Source organism: Atractosteus spatula, chromosome 4, assembly GCF_055471065.1.
Source record: "Atractosteus spatula isolate fAtrSpa1 chromosome 4, fAtrSpa1.hap1, whole genome shotgun sequence".
NCBI lineage: Eukaryota > Metazoa > Chordata > Actinopteri > Semionotiformes > Lepisosteidae > Atractosteus > Atractosteus spatula.
The window spans coordinates 30291456-30309351 of NC_142709.1; the positions used below are offsets into that span (position 1 = coordinate 30291456).

Genomic DNA, 17896 nt, shown 5'->3' on the forward strand with positions numbered 1-17896 from the left:
AGCAGCCAAATCACAGTTTTCTGTAAATATGTTCCCAGATATTGTTTGCATGTTTGTTTATTAAAAAAGCTGCCTTGCTCAGGAAGAAGAAGAAAGAGAGTAAGTGTTTTCTACTGTATGACTACTTGTTTCTCTTAACCTATAACAGATACTAAACCCATGTTCTTCTTTTGGATATAATATTGGAGTTTGTAACTGTTCAGAATACTGCATTCTGAATTACTACACTTAAACAGTAGCATAGATATGGCCCGAGTCTTACTGAACAGACCTATACTGTACATAATCATTTTAGTGCCGTTTCGTTCAGCCCTCATCATAACCAGACTGAAGCTCATTTTACTCTTTTTTAAGTTACTTAAGACATGAATTTGACAATACCATCTATGGGAATTAACTATCACATAGCTTGTCAGTGCAACCTTTTGAAGTTAACAAAATTTAATTTGTAGCCACAAAAAAGGGCTTTCGTATAATTATTCTACAGCCAGCCAATTTACAGTGTTAAAACCATTTCTGAATCCAAACCAGAACAGTATAAGTTCATAAGTGCTGATACAAACAAGACTTCAAAAGTAGTCATGGAACGTTTTATCAAGATATGATTATACTGTACCAAGAAAACTCACGATCCCTGAACTTTTCCCACTATTTTTAAGACATTACTTTTCCTATACTATCAAACTACAAATCACAAATTGCTCCGGCTGTTTTCCTCTACCATTGTCTATGTTCTGGTTTTATGCTTCATGCAGTTTTGTGGGTCCTGACTAAACTCGCAGCCGGCACACACTGGAATGAATAAATAATAAAAAGGTGGGGGTATATGTGTCTGGGATTGCAGCGCAGGATTCCATTTCTCTTCCTGCCACAACCTGGCCAGTATCCGTTTCTGTAACCTAGCAACTTTGTCAGGGAAGTTAGAACAATTGCTCCTTAACAACAAGACACAAAAAGGGTCTTGAATGGCTTTCATTCAAGCTTTTAAAACATTGATGTTGCAATGTTTTATTAAGTTGAATGTGCCTAAGGAGTAAGGACGATTTTTAGTTTTAATTTCTGGGAAAGGTTATAGCCACACATGCAGTGTGGACTGAAACAAAACCATTTACAGTATATTCAGCGTGACTCTGTGGTGGAATTTCCTATTTGAAGTTCACAGAGCTGCCAGTCCTTGCAGCCTGTGAAGGACTGATTAATACAGGTGTACCAGACTCAGTTCCTGAAGGGTCTAGTGTCCTCTGGTTTTTGTTCCTACGTGAGCTCTCCATTACATAGTAGAGCTAATTACTTAATTAACCGCATATGTTTCAGACATACTTATAACTTGGCTATCAGGAGTTTACAAAACATCTACCGTTAATGAGGTGTTCTGAGGAATCAACTGTAAGAGACCTCAGGCAACATCCTGTTTAAGTGAGTACTCAGTTTGGAAGACAAAATATACTGTAGCAGGCCCTCCAGGTAGTACATCTGACACCCCTGGATGAAAAGCAGGTGTCTATCCATCCTTTATAATTCTCACTAGTCTTACCAGCTAGAGCTGAAGATGTACCGAGACTTGAGGGACATGATAAGCTCTCTCTTTATCTGGTCTCCTGGGACGCCGTGGCACCAGTGCCCATTAACATTCTAAGATTGCTGTGGCAAACTGCAGCACTTTCTGTTGTTCGTGCCAGCCTGCAGAAATAGAACTACTGTATAGTCTGTCACTGATACAATCCTTTTCAGCACTTCACCCGGGACCTGCAGAAACCTACATTTGCAATGAAATTATTATTTATTCAACCAAGACTCAAAAATGTCCAGATAGCTGGTCAGGAGATCTGACCATTAACAACAAAAAACTGGAAACTGACTCATCGCTCTTAATGCGCCACTATCACTGCATGTATATTATGTTCAATACGAAGTCATCAGATGTACCAGACTCAGAAAAATTATTTGAATGGCTCTTTACTAAATATGCAGTAAAATCCCATTTTGCAAAACTGATTTTTGTTTCAGAAATGTAATGCACCTAGTATGCACAGAAAAATAAGACAGGAAATAATATGTAATTGTCACTGATGCTGTATAAGCCCTTAAAAGAAAATACATGTAATAAAATTAGTAAAGTACTGCCTTTCATCACAGACCCAACATTTTTCCTAAAAAACAAAAGGTTGAATGTTACTTGTACAAGACAAAAGCAAATACAGTACAGTCAAGGATGACACTAGTATGCTACTTCACCCATCCAATATCAAAAGGTTATTTTCACTCAAAATCATCCAGAAACAGTTTGTTTTTCAACCACAACACGCAAAAAAGGAAAAACAGTTTTGAAGGGAATATTCTCTCAACTATTCAGTCCAATGAATGTTCTCACCAGGACAACTGCACGTCATTCATGAGCACAATAAACTCATCAAAGGGAAACAATGGCTTTCGTTCACTCACTGCAATCGGGAAGTATTGCTTTTTCCACTGTCTGGGAAGTGTGCCCCCATTTCTGCGCCTGCTGATGGCAACAATATATGCTTTTGCACTAGTCGGGGCTTTTCGTCACAAACAGAAAGTGACCGACAGGAAGAACTGCCGCATGACTTTTTTTTTTTAAACAAACGAAAGCTACACTAGCATGGGTGGTGTACACAGCCGGGTTAAGCCAATTGCGATTGCTCAATTTTAGGTAAACTTTCTGGAAAAGTTCTTAAAACTGAGATCTTAAAACGAATAAATACGAAATGCAAAACGTCCACTTTCCATTCAGCTCACAATAATCCATTGACGCTCCTAATGAGGAACATGCCACATTATATTTGCATTTGAAAACCAACAAATAACGTTTACATATTAACCAACACAATTCAGTCGAGTATTAGGTTCCGAACTGTGATTTTATAAGATATTTAATTATCAGAATTAAGACTGGTTATTTCTAGGGCACAAGTAGAAACAAGTTCATACATGCACAGAAGCATTTTTGTAGCTCCGAATTACATATTTCCAATGGAAATTATTGTAATGAATCTTTTTGAGTCTAACTATGTCATAGTATGGACTGTAGGAAAAGGTAGCAAAATTGTCCTGATAGGCTTTGAAATGAGCAAAAGTGACAAGTGTTGCGCTTAAATTAAGCAGTAACATAATGGCAGTGCTGACGCATGGTCACATTTAATATAAACACATTTTCGATGTATTTCAAATGCAGCTGTATTTACAAATACTTTAACCACAAACGTGATACATTGTATTTCATAAGAGAGGTTTTTAATAAGAAAGTTTTCAGACAATGTTGTAAGAAATTACATTTTACCTAGAGCGCATTCATATACAATTAACTGCAATCAATGAGGTTTTCACAAATCATTTTTAAACTACTCCTATAATTAAACTGCCCCATATAGAAAGATCCTCTTCTTAGGCCACGGTGTACCTGCGCTATGAAGTGGCAAAGGCTCATATTTAGCCTTCTCAAAACCTAAGACAATCTCCCACCAAAGCAAAACGAAAAGGCGTAGGCGTAGCAATTTGAGTAGTTTACAGTACTCACTACAAGCACGGACGTCCTGACAACCTCGGAGACGCTCTGCCTGAGCTCGGCCGCGGTTCCAGGCTTGCTCAGACCCCGTGTGAACTTCCTAGTTTCCGGATGGACCGTGTGAGACATTGCCGAGCAGAACCTTGCATCAACTTCTTTAATAAATAAATAAAATCTGGTGAGCAGGTGGGAAATCCCCAAATTAAAACCATCTGCCGTCTTCGTCTCCTTCACTCCTCCAGTTGCTCGCTAGCGCAGTACACCTTGAGAATAAAACGGAATCCTCATGATAGCTGCCCTTCTATGTATTGTTTTTTTTTACTTCTTTATTCTGCGTTCCTCAGCTTTTCATGCCCAGTGCCTTATTGTTTTCATAATATGCAATCCCCCAACGCTGTCACCGTCTCATTATCGCTCCTTCTCCCTGGTCTCCACGCTGCACCAGCCTCCTATCATCTCGCTTTCTGCCGTGCTCTCTATGTGCGCAGCTAGTTCCCAACACTCCTCCCTCCTGGAATTAGAAACTCCCTCTACTGTATTTAGCTCTAAAGCTTCCCAGGTTGAAAGAACACGAAATATATTTCGGAAAGGAGAAACGTATATATTTTTAAACATTTTTTGCAAGCTTTTTATTACAAAATAATTCGTGCTATTGTAATATGTTCTTAATTGTAGGATTATGAAGAATATGCTGCAATACCTGTTGCTCTAATGACACGTTTGTTCTTCAAAAATGAAATTACGCAATTGCAAGGTACCAAATAACTATCAAGCAAAAAATATTTTTAGAAAATGTATATGAATGTTACGTGATTGCCTAAAACATCTCACGTGTCTTGTAATTGTTACTTTTCTCTTCAATTAGGCTATTAATTTTATGTTGATGAACCTGATAGCGTTTTATGAGGTTTTTTTGTGTGTGAAGGTGTGGGTTAAGCAGAATTACTCAATGCGTCTGAAAAGGATTGAAATACAGTAAAAGACATGCAGAAAATTTCAGACACATTTATGATATTGATTCTTAGTATTAGTCTAAGAGTGTTCTGTTGACTTCGAAGTATTTCAGAAGTCTAAATCAATTTCAAGGTCAATTGTCTTTGCAGGCACGAATTTAGCACAGCAGGTTAAAAAAAGATGAGAAGAAATGCATTTTAGGAAAAGTTAGAAAACGTCTTTCAAAAATGTAAATACTGTACTGATGTGTTTTTAAACGTGTATGTGAGAATGTTAAATATTTTGTTTAAAACAAACGATATCCCTAATAGCTGTAGGCCATTTGTACATGTGAGGTTCAAGGAACCTCTTCAGTCTAGAAATATACCATGTGCACTTAAAACATATGTTCGAGCATTATGGTTAGTTTGCTGCACCATCTTCTTGTAACATGAAGTAAAGAGTAATTATTTTGATAGTGAACCAAGTTTTAAATTTCGTAACCTGCTCTCAGTGTTATATAGTATATAGTTCACCTAGGGATCAGTGTATTAACCTCAGGTACAACAATTAGCTACCAAACTCTGCTTTCTTTGAAACTATTAGTTCCTAGCTCCTGAGCCCTAGACATTAGGCACTTGCACATTATTCTGCTTTTATTAAGCATCTTGGAAAACATATCTTAAATCTGTGTATACCAAGGCCAGCAAAGTATATTCTGCTGAATTCTAAATAAATATTGATTTGGTGAGTTTAAAGAATTCATTTTTCCATCTGGATATCCTGTCACATCAGAAGTGCCTGATTTTAATTTATGGCTCCATGCTTCTGTCTCTTTCAAGCTCTCTGGTATCCAGCAGTGACCATGCCTGTTAAGAAAGGCCCCAACCCCCTCCTGCTAGCAGCCTTTCTTGTCCTAGTGTCACTAACTGCAGTGTGTGAAGGCAGGGGGAGCTTATTACGGGAGTGGGATTTATTTCCATGTTTAATATTGGGATGTCCCCTTATGTGCCGTAAACGATTGTCCATCCTCATTTGGAAAAATTAGGTACTGGAAACGAAAACACCTCCGTTCAAAATACTTCTGTTTTGGGGGATGATACAATATTTGGCCAGGTTATTTTCTAAAGGGTGTGTGAAAGTCAGCTTCTATCAACGTCACTGAGGTGCTTAGTGCCGACAGGGGCCTGTAACCTCCATGTAATTAATCCTGATCAGCTAAAGCCGATATCCTGTGAGTAGCAGTGAATAAACATAAGGAGAACAGTAATCTGTGAGCCATGTGTAACATTTTGAAAACCTTTGGAATCGGCTCCTCTGGAATCAAAGTGAAAAAACGCAAAGCCTGTAGACTAGAGTTCACTGTGAACAAGAATGTCCAGCAGAATGGATATCACTTCCTAGCATGGAATAAACAATAATTGTCCCCTTAGCACCAATGTGTCTCACTGTCAGGCCTTTAATCCTTTGGTTCATTGAAAGTGACACTAAAGAGACAGGAATCAAAACCTGGGGAAGAGAATATACTGTATTTCCGCACTCATAATAATCATTTTATCACAAACCTGTATTTTGTATTGCAACACAAGTTTCATCTGGGCCCAAGCGAATCTTCGATCTTGCTCAAGTTTCCATCTACCATACAGCGCAGAAGAACATTGTTCTTAGTCTGTTTTCAGATTCTGTCCATGCAGCAGGTTTTAGTACCTCATCTGAGCCTCAATGCCATCTGTCACACTGTGCACGAGTGTGGCTGCGCAATTAGACAGAAAACACAAGGAATTAGAAGTCAATGTAAACAAGATGTGATGCTGATCTCTAGAACTAGAACAGTGGACAGTTGTAAAATCTGCTTATTCTTTTGCAGTGTTGATTCTTAAAAGTTTAAAATTGCCAAGGCAGTGAAGAAACATTTTAGCCAATTGAAATAGTGCAAGGTCATAAAAGTCCTAAAGTATAGGGCAGTCTCTTCAATCTCAGAAGATCTGGGAAAAGTAAATATACTCACAGAAGTGTCTGTGAACTCATTCAATTCCATTTCTGTTACACAAATGAGAGTGTTTCTGGGAGTATTGAAATAATTCTTGGATATTGAATAGATATCAATCTTGGATAGTCCACATATACTGGGGATTCCTGACCTGTGATCAACAAGGAATTTCAGGAAGAATTTTAAAGTTTGTTGTGCTACTTTTAATGTGCAAAATCACAAAATGTGCTGTGATTAATTACATGTTTTAGATTTTACTAAAAATAATATATATATATCTATAATGTATAATGGTTATTATAAAGTATTATGACTTCCCTTTGGAGAACTTCTAATTACTGTATGTTGAATTTATACCTTGCATGTCATGGGGTTTATGGATTTTTAAGTCTTAATATATGGGTCTGAATACAGAAGGACATGTTTCCAGATCTTATTAACTAAGTGTGCTGTGAGTTTTTTTTAATTTTGTGTTCACAATGACAATCTGGAAGGATTGGCATAAATTGCTCAGGCTATAGCCACACTCTGCCCTGTCATAGATTTCCAGAATGTACTGCTCTTCCAATAAAGTCTAACATTACATTTCAGTTTAAATCTACAGTGTATAGTGCATGTTATTATATTTTAATTATATAAATTGTAACTATGTCAAATTATTAGGAAAAATTGGATAGTACAATTGTAGACCATTAGTAAAATAATAAAAATGTAATGTACTGTATATGAATGAAGAGAAATAAAGATGATAAAGTAAGACTTAAAATCAATGTCCATCGTATGTAAAATTGCAAACTGAACTTACGATACAAATATTAAACTTTGCATTAAGTTGGGTTTATCTTACTCATAACAAGCCATTTTAACTGCAGCACCACAATTGTTCTGCCAGTGAGTGCTTCAGTGATGTTGCTCACGCTTGGATTTGCTTATTTCTTATTATTACTGCAGAAGCTGGTCTGTTCACAATGAGAAAGTAAAAGAGCAACAGTATCTGCAAGATTGTGTTCCTCTGGGTTAGACTCCAGTTCACCATGACCCTGTATTGGACTAAGCTGTAATTGAGAATGGATGGACAACCATACCAGTCAAAACACTGGAAAAACTACAAATGAGAGGAAACCACCTGATCCTTATTGTTCTATTTCTTAATAGTCTAGTACTAGAAATGACCCACCTCCAATTGTAAAACCACTTTAAATCCCTAAATAAAGAGAGAGTTTAGAGTCCTGCCCACCATGTCTTTAGGAGACAGGAGGAAACTGGAATTCCTGATGAAAACCCACTCAGACATGAGAAGAACATATAAATTCCACAAAGACATTTTCCCCAGCCTGGAACTCCCAATGTTGGCGCTGTGAGAAACTAATGTAGACCACTGCACCACCTTTTAATGTCAATTCAATTTATTACTCAAATCCTTCAGTGTTTAATGCCCTGTAATACAACTTCCAAATCTTCCACTGCATTGACTGTGCCTTTTTTCCAAGTGAACAGTGAAACACAAACCAGAGGGCACAAGTGGAAACTATGTGGAACTGCATTTAAAACTGAGAGTAGGCATTTCTTTAGCCAAAGGGTTAAGATAAGATCACTTTATTGGCCCTATACAATTTCTTGTATTAGGAATTTGTCTTTTCACATACCCCAGCTTGGGCTCCATGAGACACACAGGTAGGGAGAGAGAAGCTTGGGGTCAGGGTGTAGGGTCAGCCATTTGTACAGCACCCCTGGAGTTAAGGGCCTTGCTCAGGGACCCAATGGAGTAAGAATCCTCTGCTGGCAGCAAGATTTGAACCAGCAACCTTCCAACCACCATTCTTAGGTTTTACTGTATGTGATATAGTCCAGTTATTACAACTCCAGGTCTTTGCTTTATTGGGGTTTAAAATTTAACAAGGCGGAATATCATCACAAAAGCATTAGCAGTTTGTGCCAGAAATGTGCTAGCTCAATGGTGAGAGATAACATTCCTGATAAGAGTAGTGTATGAGGGCAGTTGTAAAATGCATAGTGTCTATAAATCAGCAACAGATGACCTGCTTCTTTAGAGTTTGCAAGAAAAAATACATATTTATTATAAAGTTTAACAAAACATATTAGTGCATCCACCTCGATTTAACATCAGGAAAACTCTCAACACATTAGAAATCCTGACTACACTTTTAATTCTTTTTAAAATCAGGCCTCTAGTTTTCCAATCCCATTTATTGTTTAAAGTTTACATTTTAGGATTTGATTGATTTTTTCAAGATTCTAAAAATGTTGTTTTCTCTAAAATGGCCTATAATGAAAAGGTGTTTGTAGCTCCAGGTGCTATAAATAATAATTTGTTTTGGATTGGATTTTTATGATGTCCAACTATCAGTGCTTGTGTCCTTTTTTTTTAGTATGAAACATCACCTGCAAACCTGTCCTCTGCACAGCTGCAGACAAAAGCAACGCATCGTCAAACAGGCATGTAAAGAATTTGGAATCTTTTGTGTTTTGTGGTTGGGGATAGTTTTATAGGCCACACCTATTGCTGTAAAAAAAAAACCCAATATAAACTGAAGGAAGGAATTTGCTGTGACAACATTTAAATCAAGACATTACTTGTTCATTAGTATTAATATTATTTCTGCTGCCTTGTTGCTAAATTACTTTGCTGGTAAGGTGTACTGTGTTATTTTAAATGGGAGTGCTGCTGAAGCTGGATATGCTAGAGTAGGATCAATCCTTTTCACTGTACATAACACACATTTTCTTCTTTCTACTGTAAATTGTAGTTAATCTACACGTAAAAAAAAGTACATATATAAAAGCTGTGCAAATGAACTATGCATAACATACGTCCTGCAATGTGAGAAAATACGAAATGTGAACAAAAATATTTATATGATTTAGTTAGGCCTTCATTGAGTCTAATATTAGAAGAACTGATGTGGATGGAATATGATAGGAAGGATGCGTTTTGTCTAAGTATTGATATGTCTGGTTTTATTTTTTTTCTAAAGATCCATGATGAGATGAGTGTAAGAAATAAAAAGGGAATATTGTGTTTCCTAGCAAAAAGTATTAAGGTGAGACACTTTATGGTTAAAGTGGCACATATTTTATTAATTTGGTATTTATAAGGAAGAGTGCTCCCACTACAATTATGGTTTGTATAATTATGAGAATTCTTATTTTGAATGGAAAAGGAACGCTAGGCTCCAGCTGCACTGCGACCCTGAATTGAATGAAACGGTGAGAAAATGAGTGGATGGGTGCATGGAAAAAGAACACAGTGAAATGTGAGCCCTGAGTGAAAAAAACAACAACTTTGCATACTCACACTCAAAGGGGCAAATTTCACCATACCACACCAAACGGCAATTACTGTCTGCGCCTAGAAATGTACACTGTGAAAAAGGCAGTGCTGTTTAAGACGATCCATTTAAGAGTTAAACAGCTATTAAGATCTATGATTTATACATACATGCCAAATTAAACAAGACATGGCAGGCCTGTATTTATCAATACTGGACGATTTCATTAACGTGAACAGGCATTGTGCCTGAGGGATGATTAACTAACGTGCTGCAACTAGTTGGCCATTTTGTTTCTTTGCGCTTTCAGGGCTAACTGTAGGATTGCTAGTCAATAATCACATTAAATGTTTAATATCGTTAATAATTTAGACGCATTTTGCTGTATACTTACACGTATGAAATCTTTTAATTTATGACGATTCACCTGGCACTATGTCTTGTACTGCTATCTTGTTTTTTATTTGCATTTCTCTGCTTGTTGGGCACACCTTTGTACGTGCTGTTGTGCTTTTTTTGGGGCAACCTAAAGATTTTCAGAATGTAAGTGAAAGTACTGTAAGTGTAGATAGGGATCCTTCTCTAGGGCAAACTATTATCCACAAAAACACTCACACAAAAAGAAAATGCCAAAATATAAAGATTTTTCCTCGAAACATTTTTTTATAATTTCAGCTTTTCATCTCTGTCAATTAAATCTCTCCCGCAAAAAGTATAAGTAGCGAATGGAAACCATTTAAACCAACACACTTATTTCGATATATGGATTATTACACACAGCGAAGCATGAAGTGGAAGACCGTGTAGCAATAGGGGAAACTACCAAGTATAATATCCAAGCGCGTATCCCCTAGAAATCTGTATCCGCCTTCCAAATGCGTACGGGTTCTGCATAACTTTCCAGGATACCTGATGATTTATCTCTTCCTTTTTTTGCGATTTGGATAAAAAACGAAACCCGTTTTTTATGCTTCTTTAAATCGATTTCTTGGCGTATTATAGGTGTATGCTAGGGATTATAGTATTTTTTTACCAGATAAAATTAAAACTGAAGTTATTTTTACACAACTGAGAACAACAAGAATTAAAGCGCACAAAGGCTACGTGCATCTTTTGTCCTTATGTATTATATAAATAATTTCTATATGATGAGAAAACTCATGCGTCACCGAGAGTGGAAAGGGTAAATTTTCAACGACGCTTGCGCATTTCGAAGGGTGAGACACATTTCCAGTGGATACTGAATTGGATACAACTGTCTTTGGAGAGAAACGAATTGGAACATCACAATATTATCTACTAGAAGTCTGAAAAGTCTTAAACATACTGAAAAACTCTTGAACAATGAACAGTCTTAGCACTTTATGGCATATTTATTATCATTTATTTTTTATTTATTGTCAAATTATAAAGAAATGTATTGTTTTCATATTGAAGTAATATATCAAAGGAGAGATCTTTATATTTAAGTTAGAGACGTCAAATGTACCCGAAAAACGTGCATGTCTGAATCTCTTAATTTTAAGAGACAAAGTGCTACAAACTCTAGACAAACTCTTGCGCAATGGTCCCACCTTCTGACAGCATAATGAATTACATGCATAGGGAAATCGCCCTCTATAACTACAGGAACAAAAACTAGTGCAAAAAAAAGTAATTCGGCTCAGAATTTCAGTTTAAAAACTGTTGTGATAATAATAATTATATCATAATTAAAGCAAACAACAATAATAATTAATACAATACGATTATTATTAATATAATAATTAAAGCAAAGGGTTTATTTAAGAAAGTCTTTTAGATTTTAAGAACCAGAACAACTAAACTTTTAAGAACTTAATTTCAATTCAACATCTGCTTTTAGTATACATCGCTCTTACAGGTTATGATTAATGCTATTACAGCTATCAGTTTTATACTACTACTACTACTACTACTACTACTACTACTAATAATAATAATAATAATATCCCATTTCTATCCATGAGTAACGTATATTATTATTACTACTTATAGTACAGGATTTTTAAAATTAAATTATTTGACTATATTGCTTAACATGGTTTTTAATAACGAACTACCATAGCTGCAAGAGAAATAAACATATTATTGAGAAAAAGGAAAGCCCTAGACAACCGCTACGATTTAGCATTTTTGGTAGCTTTCTATATCTACCGGATTTACAGTAGGAACAGAATGATAATTGCGGAAACAAATGCAACTACTTCACGTTCAATAGAATGTCGCTGTCAACGTTTTTCACGAACGCGTTTTCCTATTTGCGAAGGGCGGTATGGTGAAGAAGTTTGGCCCTGCCAGGCTACCCTCCTTGGTTATCTTTTACCTTTTCACCCTTCACTATTTTTTTTACTTTTAACTTTTATTTCAACTTTTTGATCTTAATTATCAGTGCCTTTGTACTCCTGTTGTTTGCACTCCTCGGAAGCCTGATTTCTTTGGGGACATGTTTACGACCACTGGCTCAACGGGGCTCTGTGAGTTATTTTAATGATATATTTTAACTTGACAAGTTACTGTTCTCTGCACTGTCATTCATTCGTTGATTGTTAATATTAGTTTATTTTTAACAAGCAAGCGGTTGCTAACAGTGCATGCGTTACATATACTTCGTAGTTTATGACATGATCTTTGGGTTTAGGCATTAGATTTGTCCATGGCGTTTCCCTAGTATTTTTTAAAGGGATTGCCCCAGGTCCGACGTTATTTTAAAAACTGTGGTGTTACGACGAATTCTACCTACTGTATGATAAAAAAGCACTTGTATTTAGAGTATTTTCTACTGTATCAGTTGGCATGATTAGTTTCGGTCATGTTAGAGCGATGCGATTTTACAGTACGTCAGCTGCCAGCAGAGCCCTGTCTCCTCTAGTCTTTACTATGAAGGCGTTAAGTTGTAGTAAGACATTAAATTCCTGTAAATCGGTTGTAAAGAACTGTTGTCCTCTGTGGTGTTACTTGAAGAGTTCCTCCTAACACCGTGCCTGATGTTTATTAAAAACACTACATAATTCATTACAGTATTTGTTCCAGACCTTTTGTTTTGGTTATTGATTGTCACATTTTGTACTTATTTTCAAACATTACTGTACCTAATGTCAGTTCTCTAGTAAGTTGTTTTTTTTTTCTGTTTAAAAATTCAGTTGATTTTGTGAAGCTGAAGCTAGGAAGAGTCTACCATGGGGTTCTAGAGAGCCAAACTCCTATAGGTTTTATAGGCAGCCTTAAAAGGCCAGAAAGCAGCAATCTGGAAAGCAAGTAAACTGGTATTTAAGCAATTTTTCAGATCCAAAATAAGCTATTGAGCGCTTAGCTGGAAAAATCCCAGAAAAAACTGTGGCTTTCTCAGACTGGTCAAGGATGTGACTCTGAAGTGCAGAGAGCTAGCATTAGTAGCAACGACTTTCACCTAGACTTTTGCTTAACTGTTTATCAGCCTCTTGCATTGACTTTTCACAATTTTAGCCCGTTCTTCTTTATTCATCTGCTTCAAGTCAGTGACAGTTCAGGGTTTCCTTGTGCGAACAGTTTGCTGCAGGTCTTGGCATAACATTTCAATGGGATGCAGGTCCAGACATTCCAAAATGTGAAATTTCTTCTTCAGCCATTCTGTTGCAGATGTGCTTGTATGTTTAGGATCATTGTCTTGGTGCATGGCTCACTATCGGCTTCAGCTAATTGGCTGCCATAATCATGGTTCCATCACTGGTGGCAGACCATTCAAGTCCTGAGGCAGTCAAGGAATCCTAAACCATGAGACTCTCAACACCATGCTTGACCATGTCAGGACGGGGCTGTTTAGTTTGAAGGCAGCATTTCAATTTCACCACACAAAACATTTCTCATTGTGGCGAGAAAGTTCAACTGACATGTCTTTTCAGAGAACATTCTTCCAGTAGTCTTGTGGCTCATCCAGTTGCTCTTTGGAAAAAAAACTGAGACAGGAGGTAATGTTCTTTTCAGAGAGTGATGGTTTCTTCCTGGATATCCTCCCATGAACATTATTCCCGTTCAGTCTTGTACTGATGGCTGAGGCACGAACACTGACATTAGCTGCAACAGGAGAGTTCTGCAGATCCTTAGATGTTACTCTGAGGCTCTTTATGATTCCTGGATGATTTTCTGGGCTTGTATGAGGAGATCTTGGCAGGATGACCTGGGTAGTCACGGTGGTCTTGAATATTTCATTTTTGGGGTTGGAGCACCAAATGTTTAGAAATGGTTTTATAACTCTTTCCAGACTGTTGAGCATCAACTACCTTTTTTCTAATGGTTTCTTACATCATTAAGAACGGGACTGCCTAAACTCCTGTTTACTTGTCACCCAATTATTTTACTTCCTGATTCTAATAACTTCCTTGAATGTGCTAAATAAACTAGAGTTCAATTATTATTTCACATACACTGATTCTTAATGATTAATTTTTCTAATAAATACACAATTCCGTTTAAAAAAACATTGATTGGTAAATATAAGCCCTTTTGGCTATTTAAGAAAATATTCGTTTTTTCTAAACAATGGTATCATGGTATGAAATTGAATTTCCCATAATTATATTGGGAATATATAGTATATTAAATACAAATAAATTTGCTGTATGTATTAATAAATCAATATAACCTGTTTTACTAATTGTTTTTCAAATGTGGAGACAAATTGTTTTAACAGTAGAGATTGTACTGAAGCTAAAATTTTGGTAAATAGCCCAATGCAAGCAGCCTAATTAGAATATGAGGCTAGTTACTCAGTGGTGTCAATCATAAGACTCATAAGAAAGATTACAAACAAGAGGAGGCCCATATAGCCTCTTTAGTAGTCAGTAGCATATTGATCCAAAGATCTTACCCAACCCTTTCTTGAAAGAAATCAAGGCAACATGTCTTGGTAGTTTGTTCCCTACTCCAACAACCCTTTGGTTAAAGAAGGGCCTGCTGTTCTTGGTTATAAATGCACTTCCATGTAGTTTTCACTTGTATACTTTTTATGTTTCATTGTTAATTCAGAAGAAGTCCACTGCATTGACTTTTTTAATGGCTTTGAGGATTTGTAGTACATGTTAAAATACAATAAGCAATATTACCGATCATCTTGTCTCTTAAAATTGCTTTCCCACATTGTCTGGAAACTTTCAATGTTACCAACGTAAACACCAAAGTATTTCTAAAAAATAGTCTTTTTTAGCTCAGTGTTTTCCATTTTATATTTATTATGTTTTTATTCTTGCATGCAAAACTCTGCAGGTCTGTATTAAATGTCATCTGCCAAGTGTCTTGGAATTTTATGTAAACCTTTTTGAATTTCACTTTCTGCTTCTACAGTTTTCACTAGTCTTGGCTAGTTTACTAACTATTCCATAATTGGGATAATTGATTTTCATTAGGAAGAGCAGTGCAGATCCCTGTGGTACACCACTAATTACTTCACCCGAATTTGAACATTCAACCCTTATGTGTACTCTGTGGTTTCTATTATCCAATTCCCAATCAAAATGCACTTATTTCCTGGAATGCCAGCTGCCTGTAAATGTAAAATTAATGTTTTATCACAAGTCTTCTGAAAATCACATCAAAACTCTGTCTATGCTCATTAGAATTGTTGCTTGTGCAAAGAACTCTAACGAGTTAGTTAGGGAAGGACTGTCTTTTCTAAATCCATGTTGAGCAAGATGTTGTTTTCATATACTGTGGTGTGGGTGATTCTTTAAATTTGTCTTAATAATTGCTTTCATAACCTTATATGTAATAGAAGACATGCTTATTGGTCTATCATTATCTGGGGTTTTAATTTTATTATCTGCCTTCTTGTGGATGGGCACTACATTAGCAAATCTGCAGTCCATGGGTAGCAGCCTGGTCCTGAGCGACTGTTGGAAGTGTTGTGTCTGTGGCTTCTGAATAAAATCTCAGGTTTCCTTAAGTACAGTTCTTGACATAAAATTGGGCTCTGGAGTTTTATTTATTTTGATTCCTTCTACTGCCTTAAAAACCTGTGCCTTTTCTTTGTTAATACTGTTTGATAAAGTACTGAAAGAACTTGTTAAATCATAAAATCAGACTGTAGGTGGAGTAATAGTGTCTGATGAAGCAGCTGAGGTTTCAGCTAGTCATACGCTTTTCCTCTTTGCTGGTTTTGCTTATGTGGTCGTCTTATTGCTCACAGTCTCCATTGTTAGAGTAGGCCTACATTCACAGTCCGCGATGCCGAGTTTCCGAACATTCTCTCTTCCTGTAGAAGGCCGTAGAAGGTGGGGTCGTTCTATTTTTTTTTTAGTTGTGGTTCTTAGATGAGCAAAATAAACCCTACAGCAGCAGCATCTACTGCAAAAATTAACCACCACCATCTTGTGTGTGGTGTGACCAATTAACTTGTGTGTTTGGATTTCACTTTTATTATTATTATTACTAAATAGTAATAATAGTAAAATAATATGTTTCTATGTATTTAAAAAATGTTAAATGCAAAAAGCAAATACCCTAGATTTATCTGTGTATACCAGGAGCTTGTACTCAGTGCATTAGACCCATATTCTTCCTAACTTGATAATGGGAATTGACTTAGAAAATAAAATGGTTAGCTCTATAATTGGTTTTAAACCTTGCAACCCAAACACTACACTTCTTGATGGAACTAACAAACTAAAAAAGGTGGCCTTTAAATTAGAACCCCCCCTAAAAAGTGGATGGATCAGTGGGTCTGTATACTAATGGATCATGTACTGCCTAGATAATGGCTGGGTACAGTATGCAGTGGTATGCTATGGTAAAGGCAGAGTAAAGTATAGTGAAGATAAAAGCATGGAAGAGCATACATACTGTATGGCGAATCTGACACAAACCTTGAAGAACCATGAAGAAGCTACAGTAATTAAAAACATGAAAAAAGACCAATATTGAACAAAACATTTAAACAATTGCATGGTGTACTATGGCAAGTTTACAAGAGGTTGTTTGGTGTTTAGACCAGACTTTTTAAAGATGTAATGTACCCAGCCTTCCTTTTTTCCGGTGGGTACATTCATGAATTGTTTGTGGATGATGAAAAATGTGTAAACTATTGCACATGCCATATTTAATGTTTTATTTTTTTCAATCTCTTAAATTTAGCAAATAGTAACTGTGCATTAAAATATGGCAAGTTTAAGTTTGTTCGCTGCAGAGGCTATTAACTTCTTTTCACTTAGAAAATCAACAAAAAATGTAATTTGGCCAGGGGTGCCCAAACTTTTGCATACAGCTATGTGTTTTGAATTGAGTCTCGGAGATGGTCTGAGAGGCTTCGGGCCTCTGGGAGTGTTCTGGAAGATTCAGGAACACCTCTCACTCCCAGCTTGGCCAGACACCATGAGCTCACGAATCTACGCATGGAGAAAGTGAAATACATTTCTTAATTTTCTCTTTTTTAACAGATAAAGCCCCACTGTCCAAAGCCCTGCTGCTCATCCCAAGTGCCCTATCATTCTTGCTGGCAGTAGTGTTTCCACAGTACCAAGACCTTTTCCTGTACAGTCTACACAATATTAGACAAGACCTACAGGTAAGTTATTGCCTGATAGTCCTTTAAAAGTGATTATGTTTTGTTTGGCACTAGAGAGCCCTTGCATGTTTGATTTCATTGTAGTTTTTTTTTCAGGGGAGTAGAGCAAAGAACCACTACTTTGAGCTTAACAGCTTGTTAAAAAGAGAGATGCAATTTAAATGGAATTAAAATTAAATGTGATTTAAATGTAATTTAAATATAATGAATCACAGGACCAAAAATAATCACAATCATAATCACAATCAAACAATCAAACACTCATCAAGTAGAAAGGTTACAGACAAGAGGAGCCCATTTGGCCCAAATTCTAGTGCATTTGGCTGCTGATAGCTGATTGATACCTGGACCTCATCCAGCAATTACAACTGACTTAATCCAGAGTATTATAATTAAAAAAACCCACAACCCCTTATGTAAAATGATAATGAAGTAAAAAAAAAGCATAAGATGCCAAATCCTTAAGCTGTTTTTGTAATACTTAGTATTAGCTTACGAACATAAGTATTCTTTTGACAGCAGCATCTTTTGAACATCTTATTATTCTATATAGCTGTAATACTTAATTAGACTTGACTGGAACTGACTCACAAATTGTTGCAAAA

At 36.4% G+C, this 17896-nt stretch overlaps 2 protein-coding genes across 2 annotated transcripts in view; one reads left to right on the forward strand and one right to left on the reverse strand.

Moving 5' to 3' along the window:
• LOC148836053 (dedicator of cytokinesis protein 9-like) overlaps window positions 1-3762 on the reverse strand; it is a 156696-nt gene extending 152934 nt beyond the window's left edge. The window contains exon 1 of the mRNA XM_088912611.1: window positions 3539-3762. Coding sequence (XP_088768737.1) covers window positions 3539-3655 — 117 coding nt within the window. The 5' untranslated portion in view covers window positions 3656-3762. The remainder of the gene's footprint in view (window positions 1-3538) is intronic.
• Window positions 3763-12046: 8284 nt separating this feature from the next.
• Window positions 12047-17896, forward strand: part of ubac2 (UBA domain containing 2) — a 96661-nt gene continuing 90811 nt past the window's right edge. Inside the window, exons 1-2 of the mRNA XM_088914815.1 lie at window positions 12047-12234; window positions 17164-17291. Coding sequence (XP_088770941.1) covers window positions 12204-12234; window positions 17164-17291 — 159 coding nt within the window. The 5' untranslated portion in view covers window positions 12047-12203. The remainder of the gene's footprint in view (window positions 12235-17163; window positions 17292-17896) is intronic.